The 14556-nt window shown below is 45.8% G+C and overlaps 1 protein-coding gene across 8 annotated transcripts in view; it reads left to right on the top strand.

Moving 5' to 3' along the window:
• C2CD2L (C2CD2 like) overlaps positions 1 to 6777 on the top strand; it is a 43572-nt gene extending 36795 nt beyond the window's left edge. For 6 of the 8 annotated variants that reach the window (XM_039496515.1, XM_039496513.1, XM_039496507.1 and 3 more), the window contains one exon: positions 1343 to 6777. In XM_039496515.1, coding sequence (XP_039352449.1) covers positions 1343 to 1566 — 224 coding nt within the window. In that variant the 3' untranslated portion in view covers positions 1567 to 6777. Of the gene's footprint in view, positions 1 to 1325 lie in introns of all 8 variants that reach the window. The other 2 variants (XM_039496511.1, XM_039496510.1) reach the window with 2 other exon arrangements.
• Positions 6778 to 14556: the final 7779 nt, after the last annotated feature.

Here is a 14556-nt window from a genome sequence, read left to right as displayed (position 1 = left end):
GAAACTCTTTTTTGTAGACATAGGTAGCGTATTCACTGAAGTGCTGCAGTGTTTGAAGTGTAGACCTGCTGTTACTTTAAAAAAAAAAAAAAAATCCTGAGTATTGTTAGTTGTTGGCTGCATGTGTGCGTTCTCAGTGTGTGCTGTCCCAGCTCTGCGCAGGTCGCTAACACAGCAGACCTCGATCAAACTGCCCAAAAAGACCATGGACTCTGTTCCGTAGCAGAGGCGCCTGGCCAGGTTTATTGCTGATGAAGCACGATCCTAATATCCCATAGATTCTACAGTACCACTAAAGCATGTTTGCCCGTTACAGTGGACCAGCTCAGTGAGTGGCGGGACTTGCCATTTCCCCCTCAGCCAGATAGACACCCCTTCTGAAACCCTTTTTCTACACTGATACAAACAAGTTATGTATTGCCCTTCTGACATGGTTAGTTACCACCCTTTACCTTGTACATGTCAGTTAGATCAAAGCATCTCTGTCCATCACTGCTGTCATCCTGACCTTATCTTTAAGAGAGACAGTGTGTCCCTATACCATCTTCGGGGAATGTGTTTACACCATATGTTGGTATTGGGGTGTTCTGGCACTAACTTTCTGGAATGTGTTTACGTGAATACTTAGTGCCACTGAGTGCTTGTGTTTTTCTGCAGTACCAGCCCTATTTTTGCCAGGTTCTGTGAACTTGGAAATAGGCATGTTTTGTAACAGGGCCTGACTTCTGCTCATAGCTTGAATCTTGCAAATTTTGCTTTATTTCACCAGGGCCTGACTTTGGTTCAGGCCTTAGGCCTTACACCAGGCCCTTTATACCAGGCCTCATGTCTCAGGCTCTCCTTTCTATTACACTGAGATTGTGCAAAACAAGAAGGCAGTCTTTAAAAAGTGTTGGATCGCTGACCCTCCCCAATTCAAACCTAGGCCATCTGTCTCATCTCAGGTATGGAGAAGGGGTATTGCACAAATTACCACAAGACCCAGCTGAAAGGAAAGACTTCTGGGGAGAGCTCAAGGATAGTAAGAAATAAGTGACTAGCACCTAGCTAAGTTGTGACTCTCTTCTGCTGGGCTATGGATGTCTCATCCTTTCTCCAGAGAGGAGACTTTGTAGTCTAGTGTTTAGAGCAGAGGACTAACTTCAGAGGGCCTGGTTCTAGTCACAGCTCAGGCACTGACTGTCTGCATGTCCCTTTTCTGCTGTACTTCATAAACCTGTAAAATGGAATTGATGGTCCTTCACAGGGAGGTGTCTGTAAAGCACAAAATGATTTTGTTGAAAGCTCCCAAGGCAGAGCATCGTTATGTCTGTCTTCCTCTTCAGTTTGTCTTTTTCTCCAGTCAGCTTTCTCCGGAGCGGCACCAAGCTCATCTTCCGGAGGAAGAATAAGCAGAAGGAAGCAGGCCTGAGCCAGTCGCATGATGACCTGTCCAATGCCAGCACCAGCTCTGCCACCAGGAAGAAATCCAGCAGCTTCTCCCGGCGCCTCATCAAGCGCTTCTCCTTTAAGTCTAAATCAAAACCCAAGGCCAACGGCAGCACAACATCAATGGGCGAGAACTAAGGGTGGGATGAGCCAGTCCGAAAGATTGCATTGAAGCCCCCTTTGTCTCTGTGTCTTTCCCACCCCAGGTATCTGCGAACTACAATCCAATTCCTTCCTTCCTTCCTTCCTTCCTCAGCTGAGGCGGACACTGCCCCTCCCCTGGTGCTTTATATTGGTTGAGGAGGTAAGGGAGTTATGAACCCAAAGTTTAGGTTGATTAACCACCCTGTTTCTGCCTCTTCTGGATATCATGACCCATTTGCTCTTGCATAAGACCTGACAGCTTGCTAAGCAGTCATTCTGACTGCTCCCGGCACTGGTGGAATGACTCCGTGTCCTCCTGATTGCCTTGCACCTTTGACTTCTCCAGATGACCTTCTAGAAGGGGGACAGGGCCTCTGAGGTGTCTGCTCCAGGGTTAAGACTTAACCCTTTAGTTCCTGAAATCTTTAACTGTATGGCAAAAGAGACCCTTGAATAATTTTTTTGGGGAAAAGGGGTTATTCTATGGAAAATCAAGGCTCCTCCTCTGTACGTCTGCATGGTGCAGAGTTCATGGCCTGACTGAGGAGTAACACCTGTTTGCTGCAGCCTGCCAGCTGGGGTAAATTTTCAGGGGAAAGAGTAACTCCATAAACCAGTTATGCTATTTGAACCGTGCCCCCCGTTTTGTAGAGAATTTTGGGAATTTTTCTTTTAAATGAAAAGACGTACCAGAAGAAGGGAACACGAGATGACTCTGCAAGACAACTGGGTCCTTGCAAAAGTCCTCTTATTATCACTACTGCAGCAGCTGCTAGCCAGACATAAGGCTCCCCACTATTGCCAGGGTGTTTATAGAAAGATGAACTGATCCCTAGATGTAGCTCCCCGAAATGTGGTGTCCACCACATCTAGCTGTCTGGACCAGCAGCTAGTCTTTGTACATATGGCCTCCTTTCCTTACAGAGGTGGTTGGGGCCACTGGAGAAGCAGATGTTCTTCGGTCTTGTAGAATGCAAGCACAGCTGTTGTGGTCCATGGGTGCTCTACTCTGAAGACCAACAGGACGCTTGGAAAATGAGGGGTAGATTTGCACTAGAGGAGTGTTTGCTATGTAACTTGAAGTTTGTTTTAGTGCCCCATGTGCCCCATTCTTTAGTGGAAAGAATGAAGGTGAAGTCCTCCACAGAATAGATTTAACTTGTTAAAATGGACCTTTCCCTAGTGACTCCTGATGGCACTGACTCTTTCTCCTGCAAATCTGATTCTAACTATGTATCTTTCTTTCAAGTAATATATGAATGTCCTCGATTTGTCTTGTGTTGGCAGAGAAAATGAAGGCCTCTGCATTTCTTAGCATCAACTTCATTGCATGAAAGAGAATCAAGTAGACAGCTAGGCAGACTCTTTGCCCTGAATGTGGCAAGGGGTTAGAAGTTGCTGAATTTACTTGTATTGTGAAGTTCCCTTCAGGCCCACTTTGAGTCAAACCAAGAACATTTTGGAAGGAACCAGTGTCCTATGAGAGTATCATGTGGGGATAAATGGTTTGAAAAGGAGCATCTGCTCTTCAGCAGGATGTAGAAGTGTGGAGAAGAAATCATCCTAAAAGATGAGGTCACCTGGGACTGGTCTTATTTTCCTCCTCCCCAAGTTACTAGGGTGGCTACTAGGATGGGAAATCATTTCTGCCTAGAAAGGGGATGTTGTGGAGTGCGTTTTTGTTTTGTTTTTGTTTTAAAGGCAGCTTGTATGTAGAAAAAATTATTCCTGGGTGATTGCAGGAGGACAATTATTAGGTTTTGCAAAAATTACAGAGGAAGTCCTGTCTATAGGAAAATCCTTGAACAGTGATCGTGAGGCACATCAAAAGACTAGAAGGGGGTTAGCAGTGTGTAACTGTGACAAGTTCAGGGCCAGGAACTATTCATGTTCCTGGGCTCAGGGAAGCACTAAGTTCTGGGTAGGATCCAGAGTGCACAGCTATGATTTGAAAGCTAACAAGTGGGGCACCTAAGTTAGAGGCGCTCTTTAGCGTTGTCCCACTCACCCCAGCTAGACTGGGCTGTGCACAGTATAAAACTGGTCCAGCTGGCCAGTAGCCTCCTCTTTTCCCAGCTTTTGGTCCTGAACAGTCTGTTCAGTCTCAACATCCTTTCTATTTTTCTCCCTTTTCCTTCTTTACTGAGAAACCATCATGCTTATGCCACTCCTTCCCACACGTTATCGGCCTACAGCACCTGCTGTCTGTCACTGAAACATGAGCTCCTTGATGGAGACTGTGCCAAGATCTCAGTTGGGGCATGTTGGCAGTTTTAGATGACTCCTAGAAAGATGTACCACCCACCTTTCTGTCACAGCTCACCTTCCTCTGTGGTCTCAAAGCTGTAGCCTTTTCTGACTGGAAATCCTCCACCTTTCTCATTCTTGGTTTTGTTTGTTTTTCTTTCTCAACTTTCGGGAGGTAGTTTGAGACTAAAAGTGGTTAATGTTCTGAAGTCAGACAACATCAAGATTTCTCCAACAGCCACCTGTGAAACCCTGCAGTGGACACTGTAGCAGCTTCCCTGGAAGGCTGAAGATAGTGAAATACACATATTTGAGGTTAGACTGAACGTAATCTGATCTGAACATGACTTTGAATAACAGAAACAAGCAACTTCTGAGCTGGAACTTAACTGTTTCATAAGTTTTGATTTGAGCTTTAATTCTTCTTAAACAACAAATAGAATGGGCTGGCTCTGCTGGAGAGGAGCTGGCTGTGGAAATGCCAGTGCAGCTCATTGTATACTTCTTGAAATGTAAGAATCCAGACACTTCAGTACACCCAGATAGCCCTTTGCAGATGGCTGCAGGGCATGGTGGATGTCTCCTTAGCAGGGTTAAACTAGGAGTCATGCCTTTACTGTCTTATGAGCTTTTATTTAAAGTGTCTGATAATTGGGTGATTGTTTTCTTAGAGCAGGGTTGCTCAGTTGTATGGTCTTGGTTAAATGACACATTCTTCTCCTGTTCTGCATCTTCACGTTTGTACTCAGTAATTTTTCCTATGTAGCTGCTACCATGCACAAACAGTAGATTGTGGGACTTTGGCCCTGCCTTTTGTGTACTTCTGGGTACTTGATACATAAGGAATGGTGATGCTTCAGCCTCACAGTTAGGTGGGATTAGATCAAGTGACTGATCTACCTTTGGCATACTTCCAGGTGAAAGAGCCCATGTACATCTTTAGCATCCAAACACTTGGAGAATTTGATGTGTCTAAGGAGCAAGTCGTATGGGATTTTATTTTCAAAATTGATCCTTGAGTCTTAAAAGATCTAACTTTTTCTTTCTCTACTTGTATTTATTGCTTTGAAATGTTTGCTGTGTAAACTACATTTCACAGAGGCTGCAGTACCCTCAAAGGGTTATTTATTCCCTCAGCCACTTGACTGCTCATCTTGGCGCTATCACAGTAATTTGTGGTATAACCGCCAGGATCTACATGGATGAAAATGGCAGATTTTTCTGCACTCTTTAGATTAAAGCTGCAGAGCATCTCCTTAAAGGGTCACTGGGGTCAAACACTTAAATGTAATAAAAACTGGTTGTTTATCAAATATCAGTGTTTTGCTGTGTATGGGAGGAAAACTGAATGTAAAGTTTTAGGGTTTGCTTGCTTTTTTTTGGGGGGGGGGGGGGAGAATTGCATTCTTTTGACACATCTGCTGTGCATATAGTGCAACATTCTGCTGGCTGTTTGAGAACCAAAAAGTGAAAGTGATTCTGAACAAATGAAACAGTGTCATTGCCTAGGCTGACGCTAATGCAAAAATTACACAATGTAAATGAATGTTAATCTCTAATGTGATGGTAATAACACACAGCTAAAGAAATGCATTTTAAAAATAGTTTTTAATTTGAATGTCCTTTTCTAATTAGCCATCAAAGCTGTTCTTTAAGCCTGTAGATGAAAAATTCAAGTCCATTTTCTGTCCTTAGTCTACAGGCAATCTCATCTCATGTCAATAGAAACTGCATGCGTAGATAAGGGATGCTGTGCAGCTTTAAATGTTAAGAGACACACATACAGGCTTAAGTGCAAAAGGCAGTGTTATGGAGATCTCTCTTTCAAAGGATGTTTCAAAAAGCTTCTTGTTAATGGAACCTAATTGTGTGTGTGTTGGGGAGCGGGGTTCTTTGTAAACAGCATTGTTTGGCTATCTTTTTACAGGCTATGATATGAACGGATTGAAAAGGAGAGGTATGATCAGTAGGTCTGCTTACTAGCCTTTACAGACTTTGTGGTGAACCACATTGGCAATCCTCCCCATTCCCATAGGCATTTTTTGTAATGTGGTATATTTAAAAAATAAAATAAAAATGAAAACTGCTTCTCACAAACATCTGTTGAATACACTTAAGAATTTCATGGTCAGATGAGTTGAGGCCAGGCAGAGAATGGGACACATAACTGGAATGAAGTTGGGGATATTGAAAAGTTTTATACAGACCTCTGCAAATTGTTAACTCTTTACTCAACTAAGTTAATTACTACTTTTCAAATTAGAATATGCATGTACGTATATACAGGGTGTGTATGTATACGGAAGTTTCCTTCTGTTTCCTCTGAGTTAACCTTACTTAGGGACTTGTTTCCTGTGAAAACATCTTTCTTTGGGTTAGATTTCAAATCTATAGAGCTGGGGGCTTGTTGGCAACTAGCAAGCCAGTCTGATCCCAGATGAGACAGCAGCTGTGACTTAGATCTTACTTGTTCCTTTCAGCTGTCTTTTTCTTCCCTTCCTGTACATAATTAATATACAGTGAAGGTGTCAGATCCTTGGTAGCAGAGATTCAGTGAAACCTTGTAAAATAAAAAGCTGGTGTGTACCCTGTGATACTGTAGCTCCTTTACATGAGTGCCCCTCAACTCAGGACTTCTTTCACAGGTATCTGCTTGCTTTGCTCACTTGTACAGGTTCTGGAGCAAACACCCACCCTGAGTCTGAGCTCGTGCCCCATACTTATGCTCTTTTTTGTACTTTGATGCCTTCTTTGTGGGTGGATTATTTTAACCCCAGATTTCAATACAAAGAAAAATAGGAACTGTTCAGCTATTTAAGAGATTAGAGTACAATGATTTATTTAAAGATGAAATGGATGAAATTCTGCACCTTTGTAAATGTTTAAGAAGAGTTCCATTGCTGTGTAATGGCCTGAACTTGTTAACTTATTAAACTAAATGGAAGTTTATAAACAGTATCTTGTGTCCTCACTTCACATGTCTTGGAGTTCGTTGAAAGGGTTTGAATAGCCAGAAATTCCTGGATTTTTTTGTTGGTTGGTTTTTTTTTTTTTTTTTTTACAACTGTTACACTTAACAGCTTATGGAATTTGAAATATAGTGTAGTGGTGGAATAATAGTTAATGAGAGATGAAGCCATCAGCAGTTGCTGTGTGACTAGACTAGTACTATCAGTCCATCTCTTCTGCAATATACTGTTTTTCAGAGAGAAGCAATGGGTGGAGGGAATGCACCCATACAAGTTTGTGGTGTGGGTGATGTAATACTCCAGCAGCATTAGTGACCTTGGTTAAATAGTTAGCTCTGTTCCTTCCTGACTTTCTCTGGTGTATACCTTGTGCTCCTGGCTCTTCCTTTCCACCTGCCTCTGCAACAGCTTTGGTGTACATTTTAATCTGTTAAGTGATGCAACTCATTGGACCTCCCTTTGTGGAAACTTAGTTCTTCTTCGAGTGCTGTCCCTGTGGGTGCTCCACTCTAGGTGACGGTGCGTCCTGGCGCCGTTTATCGGAGATTTTTGGTAGCAGTGCCTGGTTGGGATGCAGACTCTCAGTTGGTATCTCCCGTCTCGTTGGAATCTTCCTGAGTGCATGCGCCCCACACCCTCCTCAGTTCCTCCTCGGCCGAAGACGGAGCTCGGGGCAGTGCTGCCTTTTCTTCCCTGGTCTCTACAGGAAACAGTAACAAAGAACATAGAAATAGTTATTAGTTACATCCCAGTTGTTTCCCTTCCTTTAGTATAGTTACATAGTTAGTTACTTAGTTTAAAAAAAAAATCCTTCAGGCTTGTCTCCCCGTGAGACACTCTCCTCAGCCATCTCTAATTCATAATGCCAGGAGCTTCAGGATTCAGAAGGTGTATTTCCTGTCAGGAATCCATGCCACGGACAGATGGGCACTCATACTGTGTGAAGTGCCTTGGGGACACCCACGTCCCTGTGAAGTGCCTCCATTGCACGAGCCTCGTCAAGAGCTCGTCACGACAGGGATCTGTGGCTCAAAATGCTGTTGACAGAAAAATCCTTACAGCCGCTTTCAGAGACGGGAAAGGTTAAATCCGCTCCCACACACTCCCCAGCCAGGTCGGAACCGGTGGGCAGCGTTGCTTCACCCTCCCTGGAGCGGAGGCAAGAAGCAGAGCAGTCTCACAGGAGAGACTTTAACAAGGGTAGGGGGACTTCAATGAGATCCCTACTCTCTGTACTGACAGCACCAAAGGCAGGTGCCTCAGCTTTTTCTAATGCCTCAGCCACGGCTCTGACAGAGCGCAGAGGCAGGGACCCGACTTCCTGTGTCAGGAAGGTCCTTGTGGCTCCAGTCCCCTCGGCACTGCAAACGGCCGCGGTGCTGGCAGCGCGCGCCTCCTGGGCACCGCACACGGCCGCGGTGCCGGCAGCGCAGTCCTTCCCTGCAGGGAGAAGAACGTTGGCACCAAGCCTATTTCTCCCCCCCCCCCCCCAGTAGCAGACCCCCTGCAGGGCACCTCCAAGCAGTCTGCAGCACTACTGTCACTTTCACTTTCTCCTGCTAATGAGCTAGAGCAAAGAGCAGGCTCAGCTCAGCCCAGGGAGCTGGAGCAACAGTTTCTCACTTAATGTGAGCTTTCAGTGCCACCTGAGCCTCACTCTCCGCTCCTAGATACACAGGGCTCATTTTTTGAACTGCCGCTCTCTCCAACTGAACTGGTTTTCACTGACGGTGAACTTGATTTACAGCAGCAAGCGGAGTTCTCCACTCCTACTTCTCCTCCACAGGCACCTCTGCCACCTCAGGTCACGGTTCAAGGCCACCAGCCTCAGTTTTCCCCATTTTGCCCCCCCATGGGCGACACCTGGGTTCTCCTACCCTATGCCTTGGCCTCAGTGGTACCCTTGGCAACATCCTCCAATCAATCATCCTCCTTCTGTGCCTCAGTCTCCTCCTCTGTCCACTTCTAAGGTGCCTGAGCCCCCTCCCGAGTATGCAAGTTACGCACCATATCCTGACTCACCGACTCCTAACTCTCCATTAGCCCTGGACGGAGCCCTCCGCCTCCACGGGCCGTGGAAAACTGTAAACAATTTCAAGCACTTTTCTGGAGGGTGGCACTCAATCAAGATATCCCCTTTTAAGAGGTTCAGGAGATGCAACACAGACTCCTCAGAATCCTTCAACAGTCTGCACCCTCAAAAATCACGCTCCCTATAAACGAAGCACTCCTGGAGCCAGCTGACACTCTCTGGCAAACCCCAGCGTCTTTAGTACCAACTTGCAAAACGGCTGAACGTAAATACTATGTCCCTGCTAAAGACGCTGACTTCCTATTTCTCATCCACCACCGAACTCCCTTGTCATGGATGCAGTTGCACAGAGGACGAAACAGTCACAATATCGACCCACCCCACAAGACAAGGACCTTAGATGCCTTGACGTCTTGGGCCGGAAGGTTTATACGTCCTCCACGCTACAATTCAGAATTGCAAACTATTCTGCTCCCCTCGCTAGTTACGATTTTGATATTTACAATAAACTTTTGAATTTGCCTCCTACATTCCATAGGATAGGAGAGCAGACTTCAAATTAATCCTGACTGAGGGCCAACTGATTTCCAGTATGGCCCTACAGGCATCTCTAGACACGGCAGACACAGCAGCCCGTACAACTGCAACTGCTGTGGTTATGCGCAGATCCTCATGGCTCTCTGCATCTGGCATCCCCAAAGAACTGCAGACCAAAGTGGAGGATCTCCCTTTTGATAAGGACAAACTTTCTCCTACCCTCCTACCCTTCCCCATCCCTCCTCAGGGACTCTTCTCACGACCACTTACTTCGCACAGAAGTGGCACATCTTCTACAACTAGGTGCAGTGGAACCTGTGCCAACGCAAAATCAAGGGACAGGTTTCTACTCCCATTACTTTCTAACTCAGAAAAAGACCGGAGGATGGAGGCCTATACTAGATATACACCGACTGAAAAAATTCGTGAGGATACAAAGCTTCAAGATGGTCACACTGGGCACAATAATACCTACACTGGATCAAGGGGATTGGTTCATAGCTCTCGACCTACAGGATGCTTACTTTCATATATCAATCCATCCAGCTCAGACTCTTCCTACGATTCACAATGGGTCACGACCATTTTCAATACAGCATCGAGAGGTTTGGTTTTTTTCCAAGACTCTAGCCGTGGTCATGGCTCACCTCCGCAAACACAGGGGAACAGCGTGACCCCATCTGGATGATTGCCTCATCAAGGGCAACTCCTGTGGCGAGACACTTCAAGCTACCCATTTCGCCATCTCCCTCTTTCACAGCCTAGGCCTCCAAATAAACACCCCAAAATCCACCCTGACACCTAAACAACAGATCGAGTTCATCGGAGCTCATCTCGACTCAATCCAGAGCAGGGCCTTGCTCCCATATCACAGATTCCACGCTATCACGCAGCTCAAACGCACACTCTCTATTCATCCCAGGGCTTGACAAAGCCCTGGCTGGGATGATTTAGTTGGGTTTGGTCCTGCTTTGAGCAGGGGGTTGGACTAGATACCTCCTGAGGTCCCTTCCAACCCTGAGATTCTATGATTCTATGACACAGGCAAAACTCTGCCTACAGCTCCTTGGTCACAGGACAGCCACCACCTTCGTGGTTCACCACACCAGGCTACACATGAGATGTCTCCAGGGCTGGCTCAATTCCAATTTCAAACCCACCAGACACACCTTAGGGATGCTGCTAACTCCTCCTCCCAACATTGGTAAACAAGTCCAGAAAACCTTTGCACAGGGGTTTCCTTCCAGCAATGTTCCCCAACGCTCATGCTCACCATGGACGCTTCCCTGATTGGTTGGGGAGCGCATCTAGAGGAACACAGGGCACAAGGCCGGTGGCCCGCATCAGAGACACACCTACACATAAATCTCTTAGAGCTCAGAGCAGTGAGGCGAGCATGCCTTCACTTTCTTCCCCGCATAAAGAACAAATACCTGTGAGTCTTAAAAGACAAGATAGCATGCATGTACTACATATACAGACAAGGGGGAGCCTGATCACATTCCCTTTGCATGGAAGCCATTCAACTATGGAATTGGTGCATACGACATTGAATACAAATCATTGCTTCCTACCTACCAGGCTGTCACAATACTACTGCCGACGCACTCAGCAGGCACTTCTTGACACAACGCGAATGGGAACTGCACCCCGCAGTACTCCAACAGCTCTTCTCCCTCTGGGACACCCCGTCAATAGATCTCTTTGCCACAACCCAGAATCTAAAATGTTCCATTTTGCTCCAGAGTGGGACTCGGGACTGCATCCCTAGGAGATGCATTCCTCATCCCATGGAGCAACTCCCTCCTGTAGGCCTTCCACCAATCCCTCTGTTACTCAGGGTTCTTCGGAAGATTGCGGACGACAAGGCCCGGCTCATCCTTATTGCCCCGGCTTGGCCAAGACAGATGTGGTATCCCTACCTACTCTGCATGTCCTCCCATCACCCACGGGCTCTCCCCAACAGGCCAGAACACGTTTCCCAGGACGACGGACGGGTTCTTCACCCCCAGCTCCAAAAGCTCCACCTCACAGCCTGGTTCCTTCATGGTTCCAAACCCATGAACTAGCCTGTTCCGAGCAAGTCCAATATGTCCTCCTACACAGTAGGAAAGACTCCACTCGTAAAACCTACCTGCAGAAGTGGAAGCGTTTCGCCCTCTGGTGCTCACGTAATCACTTAGCACCCAATAACATGATCCTCCCTAACATTCTAGACTTCCTCCTGAAACTAAAACAGGACAGATTTTCACTCAGCTCCATCAAAGTGCACCTGGCGGTGCTTACCACCTTCCATGACCTATTAGACGGTTATTAATTCTTTACCCACCCCACCATAAAATGCTTTCTCACGGGCCTGCAAAATCTCTACCCTGAAATTTACCCAACAGCAACTGCATGGAATCTTAATCTCATTCTTCATGCTCTCATTAAACCTCCATTTGAGGCCTTGGCTACCTCTCATCTCCATATGTCCATGAAGGTGCATTTCTTAGTTGCCATAACATCAGCAGGGACAGTTGGTGAAATTAGCACCCTGATGGCCTACCCTCCCTACACAATCTTGTCCAAAGACAAAGTCACTTTGAGACCACATCCTAAATTTCTTCCTAACGTGGTATCGACCTTCCACCTCAACCAACCTATATACTTACCTACTTTCTATCCCAAACCTCACAAGACTCCGCAAGAGGCAACCCTGCATACTCTCAATGTCAGGTGAGCAATTGCCTTTTATTTAGACAGGACTAAACCATTTCGTAAGTCCCCATGACTCTTTGTTTCCATTACCGAAAGATCGAAAGGTACGGCTATCTCTAAATAATGTCTATCCAAGTGGATCTCTGACTGCATCAGATCCTGTTACCATGCACAAAATCTTGAACCGCCCGAAGGCATTAGAACTCATTCCACTCGAGCCAGGTTGACATCCGTTGCCTTCCTACACAATGTTGCCATTCCTGACATCTGCAAAGTGGCTATAGGGTCATCTGAACACAAGTTTGCAAAACGCTATGCTCTCATGCAAGACACCATGGCAGACACCATAGTAGACCATACAGTACTATCTACAGTACTCACTGCCACATCTCCAAAGTCCCACCAACCATAGTGGGTACTGCTACACATTCACCTAGAGTGGAGCACCCACAGGGACAGCACTCGAAGAAGAAGAGAAAGTTACTCACCTTGCAGTAACTGAGGTTCTTCGAGATGTGTGTCCCTGTGGGTGCTCCACTCCCCGCCCTCCTCCCCTCTACTTTGGAGTACTAGTATGATTCTCCATGGTAGAGAAGGAACTGAGGAAGGTGTGGGGTGCATGCACTCAGGAAGATTCCAATGAGACGGGAGATACCAACTGAGCGTCTGCATCCCAACCAGGCACTGCTAGTGAAAATCTCCGATCAACGGTGCCGGGACGCACCGTCACCTAGAGTGGAGCATCCACAGGGACACGCATCGCGAAGAACCTCAGTTACTGCACGGTGAGTAACTTTCTCTTCTGCTGGATATAGGATGTAGCCTATGCTGAGGCATGTCTTATTTCAAATCTAGTGTCCTATATCCTGTATCAAGTCTATATAGAATACATTGTGTCATTGATTCCACTAATACTAAGGTAAAGAATCCTACACTTTCAGCATGGTTATGATTATACATAATAATAAACGGTACTCTTAATCTTTGTATGGTTGTTTCCACATATCTGCCCTTTATTGCTTTGAAAAAAATAGGAAACCAGCTTCCTGTGGGGTGAGCAGGCCACGAGCAGTTGTGTGGCCTTATGTAAAAATGTCTTGTATAGTGATAGCTATATAGAAAAAGCCACTTGCATATCATGCAACAACAAATGGGTCCTAGAAAACCTATGAATGATGCTACATATTCTTGGCCTCATCCAGTGGCCCATTATCTTTTAACCAACTACTTGTGTATGAATAGATAGAAAAAAGGTGCAGTATAAAAATTAATGTTATCCCCTGGAACATAGAGGGAGGAAAGAGGAAGGGTGTCTGGGCTGGGAGCATTCATGAACAACTGAAGGGAATGGGGGAGTGTTTAGAGCATCTAAGGTGCTGTCTATGGGGGGAGCAGAAAGAGAATAGTGTAGGGAGTGTTAAGAAGACAGACACACCTGGAGATATTTGCAAGAGGAGGCATGGTGGCAGATTGGAGGGGGTTGCAAATGGAGATGGCTAAGTTGAGTTGAGGATAGCAGTTAGGGAAATGATAAAGGAAAGCCCTCAGTTCCTATTTTGGGGTGTGAGCTCAGGAAGGTTAGTGGTGGAGGAGGGAGCTATCTAGTATAGCAGATGAAGGCATGAGGACACTTGGATGTATATGGGGAGACACTTTGAAAATGTTCAGCAGGGGTAATGAGGGAGACTTGTTTAGGGAGGGCTTGAAGGGGGACCTTTTTTAGGGGGCACATGCAGGGATGAGTACAGGGTGCTGACAGAGACTTGTAAGGGGGAGAAGTTTGCAAATATACTCAATAGGGACTTGCTTTTGGGTGAGCAGACAGGGAGAAGTTTAGAGAGTTTGCATCCCTAACACCAACCACACATATTCTTGTCCCAGTGATTTACTACAATCAGAGATGAGGAGAAGGAAGCACGTAGTTTTGGGGGGAATGCACGTGGGAGACTCTGGATGTGCAGAGGTGTAGTTTCAAGGAATATGAAAGAGCAAATGGTGTATTGTAAAGGGCACATAAAGGGGATGTTTATGTTTGGAGGGCGAATCATGTGGAAAGGTGACTGGAGTAACACACCAGGGCCCTGTTTAGGGGACGGGCGCAAAGAAATTAGTGGTGCATACAGGAAAGGTTAATAGAGTGGGGAGCTGATTAGGATGTCTGACAGGGATGTGGTTAGAGAGGAAATGTGTGGTTGGTTTGGTATGGTTTTCTGAAGAAGAGAGGGAGATTAGAGAATACCATTCTTACGCATGTGAGAGCAGGCAGATTATGTGAAAAATCATTTTATCATTGCTACTGAACCAATTTGGATTGAACCCTGTGCTTCAGTTTCAGCCGGGCTAAGATCTGAATAGAACAGAAACAGGAAACCCCCTTTTTTTTCAGATTTTGAAAGAAATGTACTGACGTGAATAGAACTGACCTGGAGGCTATTTTTTAAAGTTATCATTGCACAATCAACCGTGATCCCTTTTTTAAATATTTTAGAATTAAAGCTA

This window comes from Mauremys reevesii, linkage group 12 (genome assembly GCF_016161935.1).
Source record: "Mauremys reevesii isolate NIE-2019 linkage group 12, ASM1616193v1, whole genome shotgun sequence".
NCBI lineage: Eukaryota > Metazoa > Chordata > Testudines > Geoemydidae > Mauremys > Mauremys reevesii.
This window is presented reverse-complemented; position numbering and strand designations above follow the sequence as displayed.